General features: G+C 37.7%; 1 protein-coding gene and 1 pseudogene across 1 annotated transcript; both read left to right on the forward strand.

Annotated features, from left to right (window-relative positions):
* The first annotated feature begins 1879 nt into the window (after nt 1–1879).
* Nucleotides 1880–2870, forward strand: LOC142180116 (uncharacterized). Its single transcript, XM_075251043.1, has 2 exons — nt 1880–2214; nt 2585–2870. The coding sequence occupies exons 1-2, from the start codon at nt 1880–1882 to the stop codon at nt 2868–2870; spliced, it is 621 nt and encodes a 206-aa protein (XP_075107144.1).
* Nucleotides 2871–7171: 4301 nt separating this feature from the next.
* On the forward strand, nt 7172–8986 carry LOC107798901 (18 kDa seed maturation protein-like; annotated as a pseudogene).
* Nucleotides 8987–13168: the final 4182 nt, after the last annotated feature.

A 13168-nucleotide genomic window follows, 5' to 3' on the forward strand; every position in this document is an offset into this window, starting at 1 on the left:
AAAGTGCTGGGCAAACCTGTACCAAGTGTTACCAAGAATGAATGGATGCAAATGAGGAAGAACAAATATCAACAAGACAGTAGAGGATACATAATCGATAATGAGGAGGTTGTGTCTATTGAGCCAACATATGATCAAAAGGAGTCAAAAGGAAAGGGGACAACTAGTAATGTTATTGGTACTGAGAAATAAGAGAAGAATGATCCAGTAAAACTAAGTAATTAATTTTCTTTGTTAGAAGAAGGTGAAATCGAGATGCAAAAGCAAATTAAAAAGGAAGCTGTGAAAATGTATTAAATAAGGAGAAGAATGAGGCAAAGAAGGCAAATCCTAGTTCTATTGGGAAAACTTCTCCGGAAAAGAATAAAGTGCAAATTGTGAAAAAGGTTGCTCCTAATCCTACTGTTACTGGGATTGAGGAGTATAATAACAAAGGAATCTACAATTGAATGGGTACATAGGAGATTTGGCACGAGTAAGGAGGAATTAAGAGAGATGAATGTTGTTAATCATTCATGCCATGAAATTCCATCGCAAACTTATGAAGATTCCAAGGAGAATAGGGCAAGCATGGAGGTCAGCTCTGAAAGACAGCTATGGAGTGATGAGGTCTAGATTATGGAGGAGGACAATACCACAACATTTAGTACCAGAATCAAGGAAGAAAGACACAAGAAGTTTGAAAAAGTGGTAGCAAATGTGAGCCTTATCTCTACAGTAAACCCTAGAATATCAAAAACTAGGGTTGAGTATGGGTAAGGGGTTAGTTAACCAATAGCTAATCTAATGCTTGGAGTAGTACAAGGCACATATAAGGAGGTTACTTACACAGGTGGATCAGTTGGTGAAGCTTCAGCTAAGAAATAAGCTAATGGAACAGAAAACCCTAGGGGTACTGTCCAGTTTTTGGCTAAGGAGGGAAGTGATCCAGTGGAGTTTTGAGCTAATCAACAAGTTGGGAATGATCATGTTGACCTAATAGTTGATACAATGAGATTACCAAATCAAACAGTTGCAATTAACATGCCTAAAGGCAATGGAACAGTAATTTCTGGGTGTCAATCTACAGGAAACCCTAGCTTGGGTGATGTGTATTCTCTACAATTCAAGGCAATCTAGGAGGCTATGAAGGCTAAGAAATTGAATGATGGGGTATTGAAGGAGGCTACAAATAGGGCTAATGATCAAATTGCTTTTGTTCCTAAGATGGAATCTGGGCAAAGCAACAATATTGTGCAAATAACTGCTCCAGTTGTTGATGATCCTGGACTCTTAGCTGGGCATACTTTAAGTGTTACAAGTAGAATTTTGGCTAAAAGAATCCTAATCAATAATAGGGGTCAAAAGGAGTTGGGAATGATAGCCAAAAATCATGAACCAAATCCTTTAGACCTACAGGAGGTTGATGATGAACAAGATGAAGAGGAAGACTTGGGGAAGACATAGAGGAGGAATCTACAACTGCTAACTTTAAACAGGCAGCAAGAGATGGTGATATATCTCCCAAGAGTGTGGACAAGAAGAAATCAGCTGGGAAACCTACAAGGAGATAAAAGAAAGACATTAAAGACAGTGTACCTTTAAGGGTGCAACCAAAGAGGAGTATGATCTCTAATTCCAAATAATCTTATGGATAATGCTTTAGTTTGGAATGTGAGGTCGATAAACACACAAAGCTTTCAATAGGTTGCTTAACCTACATAAAAAGTATAATTTTTAATTGATAGGATTGATGGAACCTTGGTAAGACATCAATAAGCTGGAGAAATATAGAAGGAAGCTGGGGATTCATTATGTTTATGCTAATGTGAATGGCAAGATATGGGCATTCGTTGATGAAGATATTGATGTTGACATTGTGAAGAATATGGAATAACAAATGACATTGAAGCTGTTTCATAGGAATCTGAATAAGGAGTTATATGTGACACTAGTTTATGCCAAATGTGATGCTATAGAAAGAATTGATCTTTGGGATTCAATGTATCACTTAGCATCAGATATGGAATCTTCTTGGCTTATTGGAGGAGATTTCAATGTGATTCTATCTGAGGAAGAGAAATATAGGGGTCGTCCTGTGTACCTGAGAAAAGTTGAAGACTTTGCACATTGTGTGGACACATGTGCATTATATGATCTTGGCTTCAAAGGGAGCCTGTATACTTGGTGGAATGAGAGGTCTGACATTGATTGCATCTTTAAGAGGCTTGATAGGTTCTTTGAAAATCAATAGTTCTTAGATTTATTCCCGGCATTGGAGGTTGAACACTTGATCAAGTATGGTTCTGACCATGCCCCTCTCCTGTTGTCCTGCAACATTGACACTGTCCAAGTTAAGAAACCATTTAAGTTTTTAAACTTATGGACTAAGCATGAATCTTTTCTAAAGGTGGTGAAGGAGAATTGGGTAGCTGATTCCATGGGGAACCCATTTATTTTATTCCAAAGTAAGCTGAAAAAGGTGAAGACTGCATTGGCAGCTTGGAGAGATATTTGGAGATATTTTCAAATAAATTACAGCATTGGAGGATGTTATTAAGGTACATAAGATTGAGTTTGAATTGAATCCAACAACTCAAAATAGAGCTAAGTTACACAAAGTAGAAGCTGACCTTACAAGGTATTACCATCTTGAAGAAGAATTTTGGAGACAAAAGGCTGGAATACAGTGGTTTAAGGATGGTGATAGGAACACTATGTTATTTCATGCTCATGTGAGAGGTAAGAGGAAAAGGCTGCAGGTATCCGGAATCTTGGACAAAAATGATAATTTGCTTGAATCACAAGAAGATATGGCAAGGGAGGCACTAGAGTTTTTCCAGGCTCAGTTCACAGAAGAAAGAATTCCTACTAACTTTGATATTATTTAGTATGTTCCTAGGATGGTGTCTCAGGATCAGAATGTAAAGTTGTAGGATGAGCAACCATAGAGGAGGTTAATGCATCAGTTTTTGGATTGAATGGGGATAGTGGAAGTGGTCCAGAAGGATTCACTGGCCAGTTTTATCAAGCTAGCTGGGGGTAGTATGTGATGATGTGCTCAATATGGTTAGAGCCTTCTTTTGTGGTGCAGAACTACCAAAGTTCATCACTCACACAAACCTTGTTTTGCTTCCAAAGAAGAAGAATGTTTCTATATTTTCAGACATAAGGCCAATCAGTTTGAACAATTTCTCCAACAAGATCATATCTAGAGTGATCCATGAGAGGTTAGTTGAGCTTCTGCCTTCTTTAAGTTCTCCTAATCAGGCAAGTTTTGTCAAAGGAAGAAGCATTGTGGAGAATATCTTGTTAACTCAAGAGATCATCAAAGACATTAGATTGAGAGGGAATCCATCTAATGTAGTAATCAAATTGGACATGGCAAAAGCTTATGATAGAGTCTCATGGCTATTCTTGACAAAGGTACTGAGGCAGATGGGATTTGGTGAGATTTTCATTGATATGATATTCAGACTAGTCTCCAACAACTGGTACTCGGTGCTTCTTAATGGGCAGGCCAATGGTTTCTTCAAATCATCTAGAAGTGTTAAACGAGGGGATCCACTTACTCTTACATTTTTTATTCTATCAGCTGAAGTACTTGGGAGAGCTTTAGATGCATTGTTTGACAACCAGGATTTCATAGGCTTTGGCATACCAAAGTGGAGTCAAAACATTAACTACCTTTCTTATGCTGATGATACTATTATCTTTTATTCCTCTCACTATGGGGCAATGTAGCTTATCATGAATGTGTTAGAGATATGAGGCAGCTTCATGTCACAAGATCAATAAGGAAAAGTCTTCCTTTTATATGCATGAAGAAGCTCAAGCGGATAAAGTAAACACTGTCCACTTGATTACTGAATTCCAAAGATAGCATTCCCATTTACATACTTGGGTTGTCCTATATTCTACAGCTAGAGGAGGAAAGACTTTTATAAGAATATCATCTTCAAAGTACATGAGAGATTATCATCATGGAAGGGTAAGTTACTATCAATTGGTGGTAGAGCAGTTCTGATCTCACATGTGTTGGATAGTATGCCAATTCATCTCTTATCATCTGTGAATCCACCAATATATGTGATCAATAAATTGCACAAGATATTTTCTATGTTTTACTGGAGCAATTCAGGAAATGGAAGGGTAAGACATTGGGCTTTATGGAACAACTTATGTCTTCCTAAAAGTGAGGGAGCTATAGGTTTCAGATCCTTACATGATGTGTCTAAGGCTTTGTTTTCCAAGCTTTGGTGGAACTATAGAACAAAAGACTCATTGTGGTCTACATTTATGCGAAATAAGTACTGCAAGAAGATCAATGAGGTGTTAGTACCTTGGAGACAAGTATCTCATGTATGGAGAAAAATGTTGAAAATGAGAGATGAGGTGGAGCATCAAGTGTGGTGGAAATTGAAGAATGGCAACTCTTATTTCTGGTGTGACAATTGGACTGGACTTGGAGCTCTTTACCATACTTCAGGTCCAGATCATTGGTGTGATGACTCTATGAAGTATGTTGATGAAGTGGTTGAAAATAGGGCATGGAATGAAATGCTACTAAGGGAATTACTGCCCGATGAGCTAGCTGACCATATTCTGTAGACAATCTCACCACCTTCAGATTTTTCAATGAAAGATAAGCCTTGGTGGAAGCTGGAAACAAAGGGACATTTTACAGTGAAGTCTGCTTGGCAATATATAAGGAAGAGAAGAGAAGAAAGCAAGCTATACAAATTCTTTTGGGTAAAGGGGGTGCCTTTCAAGATAAGTTTCTTCATGTGGAGACTGTGGAAGGCAAAGTTACCATTGGATGACTGGTTTCTAAGGCTGGCATATTTCAGAACATCAAGGTGTTGGTAATGTAGGAATCCTAAAGAAGAGACACTGCCTCATGTGTTTCTAACATCACCAGCTGCAAGATATGTTTAGAATTATTATGGTGCACCTGCAGGGATTAGAACAGATGGGAAGCAACTTGTACAAGTGATAAATGAATGGCGGAGCAAACTCGTTAATACAAGCTTGAATGGCAGTATATCAAGCTATGCCAAGTTTGATTGTTTGGCATTTGTGGAAGAAGAGAAATTCTGGAAAGCATGGGAAGAGTGTGTCTATAAATAGATTGATCTTTCAAATCTCAACCTCAATCCGAATACTGCTAAAGGTGAGAAGACCAAGCTTTAAGGGTGTTACTGCAAACTGGCCAAAATTGCATGAGAAGCTGTCACTACATATTCCTAAATTGAGGTATACTAAGGTGTTGTGGGAATTACCTCCTGTGGAGTGGAAAAAATACAATACTGATTGGGCATGTAGAGGTGTCAATGGAGAAGCATTATATGGCTTCTGTATAAGGGATGTAATAGGAGATATTATCTACGCACAGACAGATGCAGTTGAGGATGAAACTAATAATGTAGCTAAGGCACAGGCCATTCTGGAGACTCTAAGGTACATAACTCAAATGAAATTTCCTCCATGCATAATTGTAACTGATTCTTTACTTATGAAGAGAGTGCTAGATGAAGTTTGGGAACCACCTTGGAGCATTGCTAATCAAATGGATGAAATCAAAACACTACTGTCTAAGGGTGCTTTCCAGATATTTCATGTGTTGAGGGAAGGTAACAAGTTAGCTAATCATTTAGCTAATTTATCATTGGATCAGTAACACATTGTACATGTGCATTCCTTTTGGGAACTGGACACACAAGTGAGAAGGATATTGAATAATGACAAGCTTCAAATACCCTACATAAGGGTAAGAACGGCCAAGCCAAATGCTAATTGATGATGGAGTTAGACGATAAGATGAAGAGTAGGAGTAGAATGTATCATGAAAGAATGAGACAAACTATAGGGGATGGAGATCACATTACACTTCCAACTCAAATCCTTAGGGAGGAGAGAAGGAAGGATTTTTTCTCTAACACGTTTTCTGATTTTGCAGGCACTTTGGAGGGGGCTTGGCTCTATGTTTTGGCCAAACCTATTAGGGTGGTATTAGTATCTTTGATACTCATTCCCTATAGGTACAATCACTACTTAGGCCAGTCCAAAAGCACAATCAATAAGGCAAAAAGAAGGTTGCACATTAGCCATTTGGATCCATACCCACGATGATGAAAACGGGAAAGATTATACTATAAAATGCAAACTCCTTTGCATCTATCACTCCCTGAGGATCACATAAGGTAATACCAGCAGAGCACATCAAGTCACAATTATCAGTTACATGCACAACTACTTTCTATTGCCCAGATCAGATATGACTACCCATGGGACTTCTCAGCTTTATGCAGATCATTTTAGTAATATTTGGAGGAGCTACCAGCTACAATGGACATCTACCACACATGAGGAAGCTACCAACAACAGGATCACAACAAGAAGGAGCAGGCATGAACGCGTAACAAGGAGCCAAAGTCGCAACAACACCATTACTGTCTTGACCTGGACTTGCATTTTGGAAGGTTTTGCGTGCAATCGGCTTACAAAGCAATCCTTGTCAAGCTTATATTTCTTTCAAATAGATCAGGTGGAGCTGCTTAATCCTCAAGATAACAAGTACAAATGCCCACAATCGAAAGCAATGAGAGACATCTATTCAAGAATTTTTTGTGAGTCATGTGCAAATAGGCCTTTTCAAGAATCATGGGTCTTAGTTCTTTTTGTATTATCAAAGGAGTGTTTTACACATGACTTTTATATTAGGTTTCGTGTACTTTCATTTTCTACGTATTTTCATTTTATGAGACCTCCGGACTCATTGTTATTTTATTTTGATTATTAATAAAAATACCACTAGACAACTAGCCTAGTGATATATTTGCTTAACAAAAAAAAACGCTGATGATCAACCTATATCAAAGAAAAATAATCCCTTCTTAACCACTATCCTTCAGTTCGCTTTACCTGTCTTCCGACCTTTCTTTCTCCATTTTCCCATTTTTAGTTTTTTTCCCAAGAAAAGAGCAAGTAAAACCTAAATTTCGAAATAAAAGAAGAAAGAAAAATCTTATCCAAGACAAAAAAGAACTACCAAAGACAGTTAGCGTCTGTTCCGATGACAAAGACACCTGTTTAGACAGGTGTTAGAAGGAGAGTAAGAACTGGTAATGAAGTGACACGTATCTCTTCTCATTAGCGCTCATGGCCAAATCTATTTAAGTTACTTCACATGAACATGGTACAGAAACGAATCACATAAACATTTGGGTGTTTTGGTTAAATTTCTCGACAGATTAAAACAGAGTTTCAAGAAAGAGAGTGAAAATGCAGGCCATGAAAGAAACAGCATCAAATATTGCCGCTTCGGCAAAGTCTGGCATGGAGAAGACCAAAGCTGTTGCTCAAGAAAAGGTTTTCCATTACTTATATATATGATATCTTCCCATTTATTGTATAGACGAACAATAATCATTTCTTAATAGACTTTGCTCTACCGGTTTGATTTACACTTCCTATATATCTCAATAATACCCTTTTGAAAATATAAAGAGTCTTGAAATACTATAAATAAGGCGTCACCGCTTTGTGAATAATATTAATATGCTTCAAGCAGATTTGGTGTCATTTTAAAAGTTTTTTACAATAAAATTCAAAGAATAAAAAAATTCTATAATTCGCAAATAGAATGAACCTATCACTATTTAAAAAACTGAAATTACTACGAATTTTGTCGCTAATTTGTAGCTGAATCATCTAACAGAAAAGATGACTAGAATTAGCAACGAATTTTGCTATTTAGCTACAGAATTTGTCCTGACGCTACTTTTTATTTTTTTTTGGTAGTGTATTAACTTTTCAGGAGTCAAAACAAAAAAAAAATTGATCATATTTTTAGCAAATGTATTTTTTAAAGATTTTAAATTATTTACTATTGTGACCTAGCTTATACTTTTTAAATATATAAATTTTATTATAACAAAAATTATAGAATTTATACTCAAATTCACATCGAAAATTAGCCAATTTGGTATTCGGATTTCGAACAAACAAATTTGAACGAAGTCTGACTATCTGACCCTCGTACTCCGAACAAACTAATTAAAACAAACACTAAGACAGACAAATTAAAACAGACGGAGTTTATTTAATATTGAAAATATATACGCTTAGAAAATGTATGGTTTAAGGAAAAGTTATTGCTTATATACTGGTTGTGACATAAACTTCTGAAATTGAGAAGTGGCAAATCTAAGGAAGTAACTTAATACTACCATTAGACCTCTATTTTCCTTCTTTTTTTCCCTAAGCACAAGTGTGCTTTAACATTCTATCTATTGTTTTGTTATTCAGAATAATTCAGAGAAAGTTTTATTATCAAGATAAAGTACCTAACCAAGAATTAACAATGTTCTTTTTTCTTTTTGCTAATATTTGCGTGACGGAAACAGATGGAGAGGATGACAGCAGACAACCCAACAGAAAAGGAGATGGCAACAGAAAAGAAAGAAGAAAGAATCAACGAAGCCGAAATGAACAAGCAAGAGACTCGAGACAAGAATGCAGCTGCAGCTAGACAAGGCACTGAAAAGACGCATTCCTACTCGACCACTGGCGCAACTGGGCAACCAACTGGTGCGCATCAGATGTCAGCATTGCCGGGCCACGGCAGTGGGCTGGGCAGGTGGTAGAAGGTGTGGTGCAGTCTCACCCCATTGGAACTGCAACTGGAACTCAGAGATCTTCCGCTGCACATAATACACATGTTGGTGGTACTGTTAACAGTGGCTATGGCACTGGCGGTTCATATAGTTAGAATTCCTTATTTCGCCACTGTATCAGTGTAGCTTAGCTCGGTTTAGAATTATGCATATTCTTTTTCCTTTAATTTCAATAAGGCGAATGATGGTATTTACTAATTGTGCTTAGATAACTTTTTTATCATTTCGTAAAAATATGTATGTTCTAGGGAGAACCGCGAATTTTTATTAATTTGCGTGTTGTAGTTGCTATATTTAGATTATACGTATGGCTTTTCCGATTCTTTTTACCCTGTTTGCACTTGGCCACGTCACAAATTGGTTACTTTTTGATCAGCGGCTTTTTGGGGGTGAGAAATTATTTCTACTACAAAAAGAGAGAAACACCTAGCCTCCTGAATATTTTATGTTCAGGGATCTATCTAGTATTATCATATTTCATATTTTTTCTTGATTCCGATTGATTGTTTTTTTTGTTGACTACATGATTTAAATCTTATGTTCACGGATCTATCTAGATCTTGATTCACTATTTTCATATTTCATATTTTCATATTTTATATTTTTTTTTATTCTGATTGATTGCTTTTTTTTGACGACATATTTTAAATCTTAATGCAGGCAAGGAAACATCATTTTTCAATTATTACTTATTGGGTCGGAGCCGAGGAAAGAGGGAAGCCCGTCATAGCAGTCGACTAGAAGTAGAAGACTGTTGGCCTGAGAGAAGGCGGCCTCTCTGGGAAAGATGGCATTATGTATCGTGAACGACACACTTTATTTATTTATGATGATATTTATTGGCTTTTATAATGAATGAATGTTAAGCATTTGACGTTTAAATATTTTTTTGATTGCTATAATAAAAATTATCTAAAAAAAAAAATTAATATTACATATAAAAAGGAAAAAAATATTCAAATTTATAATCTCAAAAAATATACATGTTTTACTCATTAAATAAATTAAATATCAAAGAAAGTTAATATATTATAAATAAATTCATAACTAAGTGTACAAAGATTTAACTCTAAGGCATACGTTTTAAATCTACTAGAAAAATGTATTCTTTCGATAAAAATTTTGCAATTATAGCTTGTTTCGTATATTTCATTCTCTCACTAGCAATATAATGCTTGAATTGTAAAATATTTATGTCCAAAACTTTCAGCAAAATGACATCATATAGCTTTCGCTTCAAGGCAATCTAAGTGCTTAATAGTTGAATCTTCTATTTATATATTTTTTGACATTTGTCCAATAGAAAAAATATCATGTGTAGATCTTTAAATCTTATGTATTATGCAAGATGAAAACTTTGTTTCATGAAAAAGAAATTATATATGGCTGTTATAGAGGGGTCATTTTACAAAAAGCGTTCTGCTATAAGTATGGATGTTATTGTTATAGGTAAAAATTTATCACACAGAGATAAAATATAATTTAAAAAATCGATTCTAAAAAAAAATTAACTTTTACCGTGAATGATTGTTATATAGAGACGGTATAAAAAAGTCTAATTGTACTATTGTTTATTGACAGATATAGACGCCTACATTATGATTCATTTCTTTTTTTTTTAGTGATTCGAGGCCGTCTAACCGTAGGCTTTCGAATAATAATTGTTTTGAAATAGGGGCGTAGGTAACATATAACATGTGGTTCGGCAGATCACAATTCATTAGTGTTTACCCTTAAAAAGGATAACAATTGAATTTATATGTGATTTAAAAAATACGTAATTTAATTTAATACGAATGATCAAATAACAGTAGGTAATTGAATTAAAAAGAAACAAAGCGATCAAACCAAATGTGACAAAATAATTAAGCCTGACGTTAGATTCGAATGCTAAGGACTGGTCCCAATCGAGTCCTCGGAATGGAGCTCGATTGCAACTAGATGGATGAACAACTGAAGAACATTTGAACAATTACTAAAAGATAAAAATAAACTTTATTTCTTTGATATGTGTGCCAACACTGACCCAAAAAATAAAAAGGTTCTCCCCTTTATATAGTAGGGGGTTTTAACCCCAATACAAGTATAAATAAGGTAAAAATCCTTTTCTTATTTTTCTCTCAAGAAAACACGATCTACAGCCAATATCGGGTATGATCTGCGTTGTAATATCCGGTTGATGGCGAATATTTCGGCTTTCCGTTTGTCTTCTTTAACTGTTTCTTCTTTTACCCTCGGTTCTTCGTATTGCTCGAGCTGGGATCTCTTCGGGTTCGGTCATGCTCGATTCCTGACGTATCATCTGTCCGCACTTGGTTCCGATCTGTGGGCACCCTCGGCCTTACTCGAGCTAGTAACAAGTAACGTTATTCCTCGCTTCTCAACGGAAAATCAGGGGTAACTTTATCTCCGATTTTACCCGTACACAAATAGTCCCCTCACTTCTTGGAGAGTAGATTATAAGAGCGATGAGAAGTGACTAGTTGACCCCGGTTCCTTCCTTCGCACACCATAAGCAAGTTGACGAACCGAAACGTCCCATCAGTCATGTCGCTCTGATTTTTGACATGCGTCAGCCGCCGGTTGATCATCTTCGGTAGTTACCGAATGTGAAACGCTATGCATTCATTATTCCTTTCCTATAAAAGATCCGATTTCCTTTTTTCACTTTTTTACTTTCTGATTTCGAACTTCCTCAAATTACCCTCGAGTTTTTTTATTTGTTCATTAATCCTTCAAATCTTCATAAATTGTTCTTCATATCTTCATATTTTGGCTTCAAACCTTCATACCTTACCTTCAAACCTTCATACCAAACCTTCAAACCTTCATATTCTCAGATAGAGATGGCTAAGACTTCGAAATCAGTACCCCAAAATACCGCTCCAACGACTTCTTCCTCGACCACCGGCGCAGAGGCAGCACCTCCGATAGTAGCCCCGGGACCTCCTCTTACTGATTTTATCCTCGACAGTTGCTCCATAGATAATGACTTTAAAGTCAAAAAAGCCTCCACACAAGGGGATCGGCGTGAGGAGGCGTGGAGGTATGTTTGCTCCATTATCGAGGAGAAACTCGAAGCTGTTCGAGAGGACTGTAAATGGGAAGGCAAGGACATAGTCGTTCCCAGTCCCGAAGAGGACATTACGACGCACGTGGAAGGGTACTTAAGTTTTTACATGTATCCTTTCACGTTTGGTTCCGTTGATACGGTGGTCCTGGAGTTTTGCAAGAGGTGCAAAATTTGCCTCGGGAAGGTTCATCCATCCTTTTGGAGGATTATGACACTTCTCCGTCACTTTGCGAACAACATGGAGGAGCCTCAGTTAACAATCGACCATCTGCTCTGAATCTACAGCCCCCGAATCTTCCGAGAGGGGCTAATCAAGCTTGCCCGTCGGGTAAAGAAATCTCCCTTATCTTGCATAGACGAGGATATGGATCGAGGTTAGGTTTGTTCGAATAAATAATGAGGACCTCATCCCTTACGAGTTCATGCGGTTCCCCGAGAACTGGAACACAAAATGTAAGTGTACTCTCTTTTAAGTCGTCAAAGTGCCTTTTTTGCATCTACTCTTCTTTCTCATTATTTGGTTTATTTGGCATGCAGTTGTTGCCCGAGTCCCCAATGCGGTCCCGCACTTTAGCAAGTGTGTCGAGTGCATATGCAAGCAACTCACTTATCCCGAGCGTGAGTGGCACAAGCTCTCCAAAGGCAAGTGGGAGGCTCGTTCTCACGATGAGTGCCCCCTCCTTTTTTGGTTGAATTTTTATTCTGTGACGACTGTGGCTAAGTTCTTTTTTCATAGGCTTGCCTAAGCCCACAAAACTCCGAGAAATTACCGAGGTCATGTCCTCGACCCTGTATACAAAACCCTCTGCTTCATTGCAGCCTATCGCCGAAGCTGCTGCAAAGAAGGAGGAAAAACGAAGAAGAATGAGAAGAAGAAGAAGAAGAAGAAGAAGAAGAAGAAGAAGAAGAAGAAGAAGAAGAAGAAGAAGAAGAAGAAGAAGAAGAAGAATAAGCTCAGGTTCAGAAAGAGAACCAAGAAGACTTCGAGTGCCCGGGTCCCGGATTCCAAAGCTCTTCATCAACTCAAGGACTTCCTCGAGGATGACAAGGACATGGAATTCATCTTTCATGAACCGATCGACGCCGCACAAAGGTTGGTCGCCCCGGAGGGGGACGGTCGTAAGGCTGAATCCTCCTCAACTCGGAAGCTCGAGGAGGAACATGTGGCCATTGCTTCTCTAGAAGCCCCCCCTCTCCACTCCCTCCAGTCCCGAAGTTATTGAGGATGACACTGTCATCCATATTCAAGAATTACTGCCCCTCCTGGAGGCCACTTTAAATGAAGCTCGGGCTGCTGAAAAGAAACCAACGAACGCGTCCTGGGATGTGGATGAAGCCCCCAACTCATTTTTTGAGGGTGTGGACATCGACATGCTAGAGGATTACTCTGGCTTTGTCCACCTGGAGATCCCAAAAGGTTCGTGCAACCGGGAGCAAA

This window comes from Nicotiana tabacum, chromosome 4 (genome assembly GCF_000715075.1).
Source record: "Nicotiana tabacum cultivar K326 chromosome 4, ASM71507v2, whole genome shotgun sequence".
NCBI classification, from domain to species: domain Eukaryota; kingdom Viridiplantae; phylum Streptophyta; class Magnoliopsida; order Solanales; family Solanaceae; genus Nicotiana; species Nicotiana tabacum.